The 13,893-nt window shown below is 38.5% G+C and overlaps 1 protein-coding gene and 1 non-coding gene across 2 annotated transcripts in view; both read right to left on the bottom strand.

The window, feature by feature from the left end:
- Positions 1–13,893, bottom strand: part of RAB3GAP2 (RAB3 GTPase activating non-catalytic protein subunit 2) — a 99,226-nt gene that overhangs the window by 41,250 nt on the left and 44,083 nt on the right. The window contains exons 8-13 of the mRNA XM_044915896.1: positions 12,937–13,036; positions 10,676–10,774; positions 3,556–3,704; positions 2,403–2,482; positions 2,165–2,254; positions 683–822 (exon numbers count right to left, since the gene is read on the bottom strand). Of these exons, the coding sequence (XP_044771831.1) occupies positions 683–822; positions 2,165–2,254; positions 2,403–2,482; positions 3,556–3,704; positions 10,676–10,774; positions 12,937–13,036 (658 nt within the window). The remainder of the gene's footprint in view (positions 1–682; positions 823–2,164; positions 2,255–2,402; positions 2,483–3,555; positions 3,705–10,675; positions 10,775–12,936; positions 13,037–13,893) is intronic.
- Positions 8,724–8,855, bottom strand: LOC123325216. The gene has a single exon (XR_006540316.1). It is a non-coding gene; the product is annotated as a small nucleolar RNA SNORA36 family (small nucleolar RNA).

Here is a 13,893-nt window from a genome sequence, read left to right as displayed (position 1 = left end):
AAATCATCTTCAAAGTGGACTGACTCCGTTGGTAGTTCTTCCTCTTCCTTTCCTCCTTCCTGGATTGCAGATAGGAAGGCTGGAGCTCCAGCAGCCATCTGAACCATGAAATAACCTTGAGTGGGGAAGCTCAGGAAGTTAAACTGGGTTCCTGAGGATGTCATGGGCATATTATATCAATCCTGAACTTGGGTCTTTTATTAGCAGCTAACTACAGCTCCTAACTGACAGACTCCTAAGAAACTTAAGTAAATTGATCCAAGCATACAGATGTGGAAGTCAAGTCAGCAAAGATGGGTTTTTGCCATCTTTAGTTTGAAAAACTTAGCATTCTAGATTTGAAGAGAACATCTGATTTAAACACGACCTTGTGAAGTGGAATGAATGTAACAGAGGCAAGAAACCGACTTCAGGAATTTAACAATGACAGTGAGAAATGAAAAGTACACAAGGAAGAGAATTAAAAGTGCCTATAAATTAATCAAACTTAAAGGATAGATCAATTGGACTACTAGATCAAGTGTTACTGACAAGAGTTCATGTTAAAAAAAAAAAAAAAGATAGCATAAACATAACGAATTAAGCAGTGTTGTCCACCAGAAGCTGAAGGAAGATAATATTGCTCAACTATTGGGGTACAAAGCAAATTAACATTTTTTTCTGGATTTTTATAAGGAAGTACCTTTCCACATGCGTATTGCAATTCCTCTAGCTACATCCAATAAAATTACTCTGCCAAAATCATCTGTTACTGCTGCAAGTGTGTTACATGGAGACAGACATATACTTTCACCATGGCGTCTAGAATCTGGAAGTCCAAATCTGTTATGTAAAAGAAAATACAAAGCTCAAATCAAATTCCCGTCTAGAAAAAGATGACAGAATCACGAACTGCATAAACAAAATAGGTCAAATCTGCTTTTATATAAAGAAATAGAAATCCTGCATGGGTTAATAGTTAATTTAATAACTAATTACACCAGACATTTTGCAACACAAAATGCCTAAGAAGTTTCTTCCATTATAAAATAAAAACACCTAAGTTTTATTTCATAAATTTTCTATATAAATATCCAATCTTATATTTTTAGAGAATATCAAGTAAAACTATCTTTTCTTGATTAACTGTTATATCATAGGAAACAGTACCCTCATAACCAATTAAGTTTTGGAATATTTTGCTCCTACACGGGCATCTTTGTCTAAGTTCATATTTCTAATCTCTTCTTTCTGCTAGATATCATATCCTGCTGACATCCCTGTATCTGCCTGAAGAATTTCCCCTCTTCTAAATAATTATCTCTCAAATGTTCTTGGTCTAGAACCAATCTTACTGGAACTGTAAGATAAAAGGAAAGAGGTCCTCTGAAAGGAGAGGTGCACTCGTTAGGAGGGAAATCCCTGAGACAAGGTGCCCCAATGCTGTTAATTTATTTGGAAGCACAGAGCCATCTGGCTTACTTCTTGATTCTTCAGTGAATTTAGAAAATATCTGAGATGTTATCATATTTTTAAAAAGATGAAAAAAACCTTAGAGGCTCATCTTCAATAAATTTTAATAACAGATAATTAGTTATATCTCTTAAGTGAAGAACATCTACAAGGGGGGCAGGATTCTGTTTCCCTTCCTGGTGGTATTTTTTATTAGGTAATAAAAATGATTTTAAAACAAAATCAAGCAAAAATCACACTCTCTCATCCCAAAACCTGACACATACACTATCCTCTAGCACAACTGAAGTAAATAAAAAAGCACAACCCTGCATTCTGAAGAGTGCTTGAATGCATGGGACTCCTTGTTTTTATGTTTTTTAAAGAAATCACTAAGCATTTTTTAAGTCTATACAGCTTACTAATAAACTATCTAAGCTCTTTAAAAAATTTCAACAGCTCTCACAAAACAAATTTTCTTGCAACTTAAGCTCAGATTATAGGTATCTGTAAAAAATCACACTCGGCAAATACACACTGAGCACCTACTATAGGACAGGGAGGTAGCTGTGAACAAAACAGGCAAGAACCACTCTCCTCATGGAGTTTATATTGTGACAGCAGCTCCAAAAACTCATGAGATCGACCAATCAACTGAGCACACTGAAAGACCATAAATTTAACAGCACACTTTTTAAAATACGAAAACCTGAGAGGAGCGTGACAGACTTGCCTGACAGCTAACGGGGTGGCTGGCTCCACCTTTGGCTTTTGCTTCTGCACTGCTTCTTCTTCGTGCTTGCTTTTCCAACCAAGCCAACCACTGAACAGAAAGAAAATGGAGAATAAAAGCAGCGCTCCTAGCATTTTCATGTGCAGGCGACCAAAACAGATGGTAAAAGCAAGCAGATAATTTTACAGATATACAGGTAATATACAAATGACTTTACACGGAATTGTGATAAAATTACCTGGCAGCATTAAATAAAGCAGAAGTGAGTTTACTTGCGACCGCCAGCGCCACGTGAGACAGTAATGGTTGGGAGCTTCCCTGGAAAACAGGGCACAGGAAAGAGAAAACTGAACAGCTGACAAAGAAACAAAACATGCTTTCTACACAAGGCTTACTTTTAAAAGTTATGAAAAGCTGTAAAGCCTGGACTAGCAAAAATATTCAGCATCTTTCAGACCACACAGTAAAAGCTTTGTTTTAGGAGGCAGCAATATAATCAAAAGTCTTAACTCTATAGTTTAACAGTAAAATTGCTTGTTGTCTATTTTGTCTTCAGGATTTCCCTCCTTAAATTGTAATTAACTTAAAAAGTTTAAACTAGGACAGTAAGATGGCATTATTCTAGCAGGGCTATGGATTTCCTATCTACATACAACTGGCTTCTGTCCCTCTCTCTCTCTCTTTTTTTTTTTTTTTTTTTTTTTTTAAAAGATTTTATTTATTTATTTGAGAGAGAGAGAATGAGAGAGAGCAAGCACATGAGAGGGGGGAGGGTCAGAGGGAGAAGCAGACTCCCCGCGGAGCAGGGAGCCCGATGCGGGACTCGATCCCGGGACTCCAGGATCATGACCTGAGCCGAAGGCAGTCGCTTAACCAACTGAGCCACCCAGGCACCCTCTCTCTTTTTAATATATATTTTTATTAAAGTAAAGAGATAGTCTGGACAATTCTGAGAAGACTGGTTTTTTTTAAGCGAGAAATAAGAGACACCAAGTCCAGCACCTAACGGTCCCCTACCTTAGGAACAAAATCAATTTTCACCACTTACATCTACTATAGTCGGCAGCTTTACAATTCCTGATTTACTCAAATCCCTGGCGGGCCGACATTCACACCCCTGAGCTGCTGATGACTGCATCAATATTTAAAGACAAATCAACTAAGAACCTGGGGCATCAGAAACAGAGAAGTTTGTTTTACGCTGACTTTAGTACCTTCTCAGTTCACCTAAAGATTTTAGAGGAAAGTCAGCGGAGACTAGTTTTAGCTTCCAATGAAACTTAGAAATGTAAACTGATGAATCTTTCTAAGGCTAACTCACAATATCCAATTTGTAGACAAGCTGAAAAACCAAGAGAGGCCTCACTCATGATCAGCGAGGAAACTCTTACCTCTAAAGCATAGAAGAAGCCGGTAAATGGACTGGACCCGACAGTGATATACTGACACATGGCGGGTGGACTGTTTTTAATTGCTGCGTTAAATCCACCTATGTTGGAGGCAGTCTTCATTTGGTCAAAAGGGGACAAAGTCATGATACCTATTTTAAAACAACAGCAGCAACATGTGAGCGGAATGCACTAAAACGACGCTGTCAGTTTAGGTCATTAAATTTTTACGTCAACTCCATTCGAAGACACAAACTGCTTAGTTTTATTTAACGGATAAAAGTCACTTTTAAAAGCTACAAAATCAATGTCATAAAATATTCATAAGATATTAAAAGTGCCATCTATTCCTCTAAGCCATAAAATACTAAAAAACAAAATTTAAATGTTAATTTTTTAACAGACACAAAATTCAAACAGTACAAAAAGTATAGTCTGCCTTACTGAGAGGTATCAGTCAGTTCTGAGAGGCCCCAACTGAGACAGTCTCTTATGCTGCTGTCCAGAGATGCTGTACATACATAAACGATAGCACACCAAGTCAATTTTTTCATTTAATAAAATACCAAAGAGACATGCCTCATTCTTCTCGATCACTCAGAACATCCCACTGTACGGCCATACCGTAACCGATCTGACCTACTGATGGACATTTAGGTTGCCTCCCATCTTTTGCCACTACAAATAATGCTACAGTATATACATCTTTGATATGTCTTTGTGCACCTACAGAACCCTCTCTGTATGGAAAATTCTTATACAGAAGTGTGGGCTCAGAGGGGATCACGTTTTTAAAAATTTTATTAAATACTGTTCTACCGCATTCCCTAGAGGTGGTGCTAATTTACACTCCCACCAAAAAGGTGAGAGAGCATCTTTGCTCCCGTACCCCTCCCAACACAGCAAAAACAAACACTTTCAAACCTTTGCTTTTTAGTCCAGAAATCCCCCACCTTTTCTAAGGAAGAGTTAACTTTTCATTTCCCCAAGGCTCTAAGAGCAAAAGCAGACAGACTGAATGCTGGCACCCACATGCCTATGTGCAGCAGAGGAAAAACCAAGGTCATGTAAATTCACCTGGGTGGCAGGGAGAGAAAGCCGGGGGGGGGGGGGGGGATAAGCTTAGAGAGAGTAAAGATGTACTGCTAAGATTCCAACCTATGTGGACTCAGGCACACACATGATACCTGGGTACTCATATGGTACATGAGGATAACCAGTTGGGAAGTTCTGAACTCAAATACACTGTAGAATGGAATTTTCATATACAGGTGTTGCCTCTACTTTGTCTGCAAATGGTCAAAAACACATTGTTCCTAAAGAAGAGTCCTGGGAAAGGAAATACTTTTAGGGAGTTCATGAGCAAACCATTTGCTGGACTTACGGATTAAAGTGATGAAATAACTGTTGCAGAAGCTGGACTATTCCAAAAGATCAGAATGCCTGGCTCACATTCATGAATGAATTCATGACTCAATATACAAAATGTTTTTACTACATGATAAAAATTTGCATAAGTTTGGCCTGACTTTACCAGAATGAAATCAAAGGGTGAATTGTGCTGCATATAAATCGGAATTTAAGTTTTAAAATAACTTCTCTCTGTACTCCCACATACGATAGATGGGAGTATAAATTGCTACAAGCTATCCAGAGGACAACTTCCCAATATGTATCCAAAGTTTTAAGTGGGTTTATTCTAATTTATTCTAAAGAGATGGCTGATCAGTTCTTTCCATCCTTACCACTATGATCTTCCCCTTCCCACAATTTCAGTCATTCACTTTCAGTGCCACACACACCCTAGATCCTGTTGTCAACTCTACAGCCTTTGAAACCTTGATTTCAAGCATACCACCTTTTGACAACCTCCTCTTAGCTTTCTATCCTACTCTAGTAACCCCCGTAATAATTCCACAATTTCATCAAGAGTTTCATTAATCCTACCATTTTTTCACTATCAAGCAACTTCCGCATTCACTTCCCTTCTTATCTGGCTTAGATTTGTGTTCCATCATAATCATTCTCTTGCATACACCTACCTACAATTGCCCTGTGTCTCTCTCACATACTAACCTGGCTGAATCCTAACCTGGATGACCTAAACTTTCTGCATTCTCTGCTGTTTACAGCAGAACAGCTGAGTATTGCCAGGGGGGGAAAAAAATACACCTGGATTTCAGAGTAAGGCTCACAAACAAATGGGCATCCAAGAGCAGCCCCAAATCCTACCGTCCTCCTCGACCCCCAACTCCCATGCCTCCATGACACTCCTCTCCCACAGTCTACAGCTTGCTGACTAAACCCCTGGGCTGTTATCTAACATGCGGTCCTGCTCTCTATACTGTGGCCAAATGGTGGGATCTAGAGGACCGTTGTCTTTGAGTCACCAATCTTAGCAATACTTTTCACTGATTTAAGGTAAATGAGGATATAGCATAATGACAGTCCCTCTTCCTCCCACCTTATCCTTCCAATATACACATATGTCAATTTTTTTATTAAATTCACATTCACTGTTTTCATTATTAAGAATGATGTAAATATTACTCACTGCTGAGATAAGCTGCCTACTGTAATTACATTTCCTTAGTTGTGAGGTTTTTTTGTATTTCCTGAACATCTGAGGCCTTTCCACACTTTGCAACACCTTAGTATAAATATTAACATAATTTATATTATAAATTATAATTTACAGTTTAAAATGCATATTAAAATATAATATTTATATAAATAGAACACTAATTTGAAATACACTTTATTAAATATTAAACTATTAAGTATTAAATATCATTATTAAAATATTTATATTAATTTAAATCTTAATATAAATTTCCATAAAGTCAAACTCATTGGATAATTTTCTAGGTCTATTACAGTAGACTACAGTAGATTATTGTAGACAAAGAAGACTTCTTTGACAAAATATTTGAGCAGAGACCTGAATGAAGTGAGAGAGCGCCATGTGGCTAAGCTAGGGAAAATGTTCCAGGCAGAAGGAGCAACAATCACAAGTGCTCTCAAGCAGGAGTATGCTTGGTGCATCTCAGGAACAACAAGGAGACGAGCATGGTGGAACACACGGAGCGGGGATACTAAAGAAGATAAGGTAAAAGATGTACCATAAACCAGGCAATGTCAGGCCTGGTATGCCTCTGTAAAGCCTCTGGATTTTATTAAGATGAGAAGCTGCTATAAATAACATTTTGTGCAGAAGAGTGACAAAAACATGACTTACATTTCAAAAGGCTATTAGCTACTAGTGAACATAGTTTAGAGATGGAAGAAAGGAACCAGAAAGACCAGCTAGAATGTTTTTTCCCTCAATAGTTCAGGCAAGACAGGATGGTGGCTCAGACCACAGCGCTAACAGTGATGGAGATGAGCGGTGGTCAGATAGGGTCTACCATGCAGGAAGAGACAAATGGGAGGCTGGATGAAAACATGAGAAAAAGAGGGGTCAAGGATGACTCAGAATCTTTTGGTGTGAGCAAAAGAAGAGAGGATATAGAAGAAAAAAAGGAGGAAAGGGTTCAGGGGAGGAAATCGAGAATTCTGTTTTGGATATGTTAAGTTTGTATACTCAGGTGGACAAGTTCAGCAGGCACTGGAAAAAGTATAAATTTTAAGGAAGAGGTCAAGACCGGACATAAAAATGGAGATGCTGTGATATAGCTTCTTGTTCTTGTGTTTCTAATTTTTGAAAGTAGGGGTGGAAATATTTCTTCTCCGACCTACTCCAATCTGGCTTTCATCCTCACTGGTCCACCACTTAAAGTGCTCACATCAGACTTAATGAAGAGCTCTACGTTGTCAAATCCAGTGGACCTTCTCCCTTTCTTGGATTCTATGAAGCATTCCACAGTCAACCTTTTCCTCCCAAATTTTTATCAACAATCTGGACTTCTTCCCTAAACTTTAGACATGTATGTCTAACTGCCTACTTGACACCTCCATCTGAATGTGGAATTGTGTCAGAAGTTAACCTGTAAAAAACATAACTCCAATCTGTCCACCTCAAACCTCTTCCTTCTCCTTATTCTCATTTTAGTAAAGTTTGATCATCCACTCTTTTCTCAAATTGAAAAACTAAGAAATCCTTAAAATAAATAATAAGATAAAAACTAAGAAATCCTTGATTCTTTCCTTTCTCTTATTTCTCAAATCCATCCCTCTCCAAGTGCAAAATATGTTAATTCTGTCTACCCCTCTCCAACTCCACTGCTCCGACTGTAGGCAAAGCCGTCATTCTCCCCTCCTGCAACAAACTCCTTCCTGGTCTTCCTGCCTTTACTTTTTATTTTACAAGCCTCTCTCTAAGCAGCAGGTCAGAAGGATAATTTTAAATATCCCGTACCTAGACTCCATCAATGACATCCACCATATTTAGAATAGAATCCAAACTCCTTACCCTATGTGATCTGACCCTAGTCTACATCTCCAACCTGACCTTGACCCATTGACCCTTACTCTTAACAATCAAGTCATTATGGACCTCCTTCCTGTTTCTCAGGACTCTGAGGCTCCACAGGCTTATCTCTTTGCTGCTTCCTCTGCCCAGAATGCTCTTCCTACACCTCTTCACATAGCTAGCTCCTTCTCACACCCTTTATATCTCAGTCTGAATGTCACTTCCCTGGAGGGACCTTTCCTCACCAGTCTACCTGATATGCCCTCTCTCTTTACTCTCCATCATAACCCTCTGCTTATTTTCTTCATGATACATACCAACATTTTGATATTACCAAATTATTCATTTGGTTCCATTGTTCACTGTGTGTCTGCCTATCACCAGAATGTAAGCTTCATCAGGGTAGGGTCCTGTCTGCCTTGTATTTCTAGCTCCATTATTAATTAACACCTAGGACATAATAGGTATTCACTTATTTGTTGAATGAATTCATCAAAACTTTACATAAAGTTTTGCAAAATAAAGTCCATTGTACTTTTTTTTTTTTTTTTTGAAGATTTTATTTATTTGACAGAGAGAGACAGAGAGAGCACAAGCAGGGGGAGCGGCAGGCAGAGGGAGAAGCAGGCTCCCCACTCAGCAGGGGAGCCCAATGTGGGGCTCGATCCCAGGACCCTGGGATCATGACCTGAGCCAAAGGCAGATACCCAACCGTTTGAGCCACCCAAGCACCTCCCCATTGTACCTTTTTTTAAAATCATTTCGTAGGCTGGGAGATAAATGAATAGAATAATATTTTCTATCCAATCATTTTTCCTAGCCTGTTTCAATGTTCCAAACTTCAATTAACAGAACAGGGAAGCTACCCTGAACTGAACTCAACACTTCGGAATTTTGCAGCAAAAGTAAAGACAAACTGTCTACCAGTAAAGTGCTGATTGCAGAGTATTCCATAGGAAAACTATGCAACAATAAACAAAGAGATCTGTGTGTCAGGTATTTTCTGTCTGACTCTGTGGATTCATATTTGTTCCTTTTCTACCCACCCACTCCCAAGGGCCAGTGTATATACATTATGGTGACCTCCACTTGGGTTCAGACAATGGGAAGTCTCATCAGGAGAGCAAAGACAGAAAGGAAACTGAAGTCAGGATACCTATTTCCCTGTGACATTTGTGCAAAAGTCAACCTGCTCTTAAGATGCTGATTCTACTCGTCATCTCCAAGTTCTGGAACTGCTCCAGGCCCTCACCCTGTTTGGCCTAGGAGTGGTCAACAGCTGGGCTGCTAAGAAGCCCTGAGATGCTCTATCATCCCTTGTGGTTCTCCAACACCACACTTTCTAGACAGCTTCTCTATAAATAAAACGTGTTTCAACTGTCCTATTTCAAGGGCACCATCTGTCTTCTATTAGGACCCTGATAAAAATGGGTGTCAGCAAAATTGATTGAAAGGCTCTTTAAATACACTGATTAGAAAAGAGCTATAATATAGTTGATATGATATAATCCTATTTTTGAAAACCTATTTCTCTATATAACCATATATATATTACACATGCATTTCACACACAAGTCTGTAAGGATGCTTACCAAAATGCCAATGGTGAGTATCTCTGGATGGTAGGGCTAAGGGGATATTTTTTCTTTTTCTTTTTATATATTTATGTACTATTTGAATTTTTTAACAAGCATATATTGATACACAGGAAAAAAACAATTTTTAAGTAGTATTTTCTTCTCTGCCCCCATTTCTACTACCTTAATTCAGAAACTGATTACTTCTTACCAAGATAATTACAGCTTCCTTACTGTGCCTAGTTTCTAGTCTTGACCCCTATATTACAGCCTCTAAAAAGTTCCACCAAAGTGATTTTTCTAACAGGCCAAGTGGTAACACCATTCTCTTGCTCTGAATTCTTCAACGGCTCTCAATGCTGCTAGGAGAAAGATCTAAAAATTCTCTGCACAGCATACAAAGCCCGTCAAAATCTGAGTCCTGTTTACACACTTGTTGCCAGTGGTCCTTAGTGCCCATTAGTTTTACCGCAGACACTGTGCCGCCACCCCCAGTCTGTGTACAGGTCGACCAGATGCCTCCTCTGGGCTTGTTCTCCTGGTCAAGTCCTACTCATTCTTCCAATGTCAGACCGGAGTCAGCCTCCTGCTCCCTATTTCCCTCAGTGTCTGGGGCTTCTCTGCTCCCATTCCCACTGGTCCCCTTGTCCACTACTGTTGTAGTCCTGCAATTGTTTTCACATGTGTCTTCCAACTCAACTCACGCTTCCTGGATGAGACCATGTCTTTTCATTTCTGTGTTCCCAATGCCCAACACAGTGAGTCTTCAAATATGCTTGCAAGGAGAAATCTGTTTTTATCTATATTCTGCTGGTCTAAAGGTTATATTTTTAGAAGACTGATCTATATGGTAATTTCATGGATTAAACTTATCCACAAAAAAAAATTCAGACAAATAGTGAAAGACTTAAAACTGCTCGATACTGCTGTAGACATAATTATTAAAACTGCTACCACTTCTTAAACACATATACCTATCATAATCCGTAAGTCTGGGGTAACTTCCAAATGTCTCACTAAAGGCGATGCATTTTCTTTTCACATAAGAATAAATGTACATTTCTAATAAATGAGACCCATCAGTTAAAAAGTAAAAAAAATAAATTGCATAAAAATTTGAACTAGTAATGCTTACCAATACTAGCATAATCAATAATAGTGTCAATATCCTGGAGGCCCCATTTCTTATAAGCTAACGGTGGAGGCTGTATGTTCTCATTGCCCGATGCCGCAGCTGTTAAAGACAAAAAGCAAACAATCCAAACTATAATGGATGAAGTTTTACAAAAACCCATTAAAAATGGAATAACTTGATTTATTACTCTAAAGCTTAAATGATAATAATGAGGCAAGGCAATGTAAACAAGGTTAAAGTGAACTTTATTCATGCCAAGAGAATACGTGTAAAATGCAAACATTAAGGGTAAGTTGACTGTCACAAGAGATTTTTGGAAAATTCAATGTAATTGGAGAAGGTAATTAAAAACCCTAGACTATTACTAAAATTTAAGGTGAATTCAAACTACAACTGATGACAAATAAGCTAATTTCTTCCCCCTGAGAAAGACAGTGGATAAAATCCTGGGAACAGCTAATAGTGCCTTAACTTGGTGAAAAACTAAAAACCTGATGATATGCCGGGCAGGAGCGCCCAGACAGCAAGGTCCGTAAGGCAAGTAACCACGGCCAGCCTTGAGAGAAAGACACGTTAACAGCAATAGCATTGCCAGAAAGAATGAATAAAATGCCCGTCACTGCTCAGTATTTCTGCCTAGTGAGTAATGAAAGAAAAAGCAATTATTACACTTCTTGCCACAGGATCAGGCACAAGGTCCTATTTATCAGTAAATTCTCATGCTACATATTAGAATATAGCTGGGGGCACCTGGGTGGCTCAGTCGCTTAAGTGCCTGCCCTCAGCTCAGGTCATGATCCCAGCTGAGTGGGGACCCTGCTTCTCCCTCTGCTGCTCCCCCTGCTTGTGCTCACTCTCTCTCAAGTAAATAAAATCTTAAAAACCAAAAACAACAACAAAAAACACCTAGCATACAAAACACCAAAAAGAATACAGCTGGATTCTGGTTGTTTATTCTAGAAAGTACTATTATAAGTAAAAATATATTCCTCTAAGCACTTCAGATTTGACAGTAAGGCCAAGAAAAGAGAATTTCCCTATATGTGGAAATAAAAAGCACAACAATTTCTTGGCTATGCAATCAGAATTCTTTTTAGAGCAACTTACAATAAGAGGGCCCTAAATGGCTTACTGCCTTCCTAGGAGACAAAATGGTCTTATGGTCTTAAACATACAAATAAACAGGAATTCAAAAATAATAAAAATTAAATGGCTGACAATACCAATCATAATCATCTATTTCTAGTTTATTTCATTGACTGAATTCTTACCTGCAGAAAACTGCCAGGCTCTGTAGGTATACATATTAATGGTGACTACTTTAAGTGACCTCAAGATAATAATGCTTATTGTGCCTAAATTTAAATAATTTAAAAGATTATGAAAATAGGTATAAAAATTCAAACAAGTTCTGGCCTAATAGAAAAGTATGTAATATTAAAGACCCACATAACCAAAACTTCAGGATTTTACCAATCACATCAATCTGCAAACAAAACAAACTTTGTTTTAGGGCCATTAAGGCCCCTCTACCCAAACCCAGAAGAAAAGGAGGAAGTCTACACTAGTCCTGGTATTTTCACTGTGTTTAATTAAGGCTTTTCTAAAATTGGGATCGTAAAATCGATGATGTGTTTTTCTCTGGCAGTTTTGCTGCTTTGTGGTACATAAAATACTAGTGCATCTACAAACGATGGCATCTTGAATTTGATGAAATACAACTCTGCTCTGTATTCTCTTCCAAAGAAGGTAAACTCTGAGCAGTAAGAGTAAGAACTCTTATTTGGGCCCTTTTCACCCCCAAGTCTGGAAATAATGTAGTTGCCCATATACACATTGTTCAGGCCTCTAACTAGTCCATTCAGAAGTGTTCCAGGTTAGCAAAAAGAAGCTGGTGTTGACTCCCTGTTGGGTCCTGCCTGCCAAGGGGAAAACTCCCCCTGCACACAGTGGTATCTTTACCCTCAGTGAGGATGGAAGCAATGCAGAATCACAGGATTCTAGCACACCAGCCCGAGAGCTGCTGATCTAGTGAGAAATTTGGTTCCCTTACCCCAATATGTAGAGAGTAGATTTTCAGTCCTTGCCTTTATCTTACTAGGCAATCTACCCAACAATGCACTCCCATCTCTACAGTAGCAGGGTTTTTTTCTGTAAATCTAGTACAGAGGCCTTTTTAATGTTGAGCACATGTTTAATTCTCTAAGTAGGTTAAATTAAGTAAGACGTTAGAAGTTAGATCCGTCTCGCCAAAAAATTACCTTTTGCTACCTGATTTCGACAAGCACGAAGAGACTGAAAAAGGCTAAATCCATCAATAGTCACAATGGCACCTGGATATAAGATACTCAACTCTTCATTCTATTAAAGAAATAAGAAAGAAGGAAATAATATATTTTCATCATTGCCAAAAGAACTTATCTACTTTTGTATTAGAGCTGAACGTCAGGATTAATGAAAAATAGAAAATACTACGAAAATATTAATGAAAAACAGAAATAACTGTCAACCACCCATCGCACAAGACATTATCAGGCAAAGGAAAAGTAAAAATAAAGGCAAAATTAATTTCAGAATGCCTTTTGCCCAAGCACTTAAAATTCTTTTCAAATACGCTTTTTATACATGATATATAATGCTTTCAGGATAGGTGGTAAGATTAACAAAAAAAAAAGTACAAATTTCATAAAAATGAAATATAGTCATTGTGCAAATACAAACAATATATAAAAGTATACAGTATAACGTGCTTTTTATTACTCAATAGGTCAATGATATTTTTCCTTTTCAGTTAGTGAGCAAATCATTTTCTGTTGTGGCTCCGCAGTCCTGAATCATATGTTCCAAATTATAGTGAATGAGCTCTTAGTGATGGACATTCAGTTTGGGAGACACAGCACATCAAACCAATCTGCTGACTGAGGCTCTCCAACAGCTTCTTACTGCACTCAGAATAAAGCCTGGGGGCGCCTGGGTGGCTCAGTTGGTTAAGCGACTGCCTTCGGCTCGGGTCATGATCCTGGAGTCCTGGGATCGAGTCCCACATCGGGCTCCCTGCTCTGCAGGGAGTCTGCTTCTCTCTCTGACCCTCCCCACTCTCACGCTCTCTCTATCTCATTCTCTCTCTCAAATAAATAAATAAAATCTTAAAAAAAAAAAAAAAAAAAAGAATAAAGCCTGGCCTAGGGGTGCCTGGGTGGCTCAGATGGTTGAGTGTC

Source organism: Neomonachus schauinslandi, chromosome 6 (genome assembly GCF_002201575.2).
Source record: "Neomonachus schauinslandi chromosome 6, ASM220157v2, whole genome shotgun sequence".
Taxonomy (NCBI): Eukaryota; Metazoa; Chordata; class Mammalia; order Carnivora; family Phocidae; genus Neomonachus; species Neomonachus schauinslandi.
This window is presented reverse-complemented; position numbering and strand designations above follow the sequence as displayed.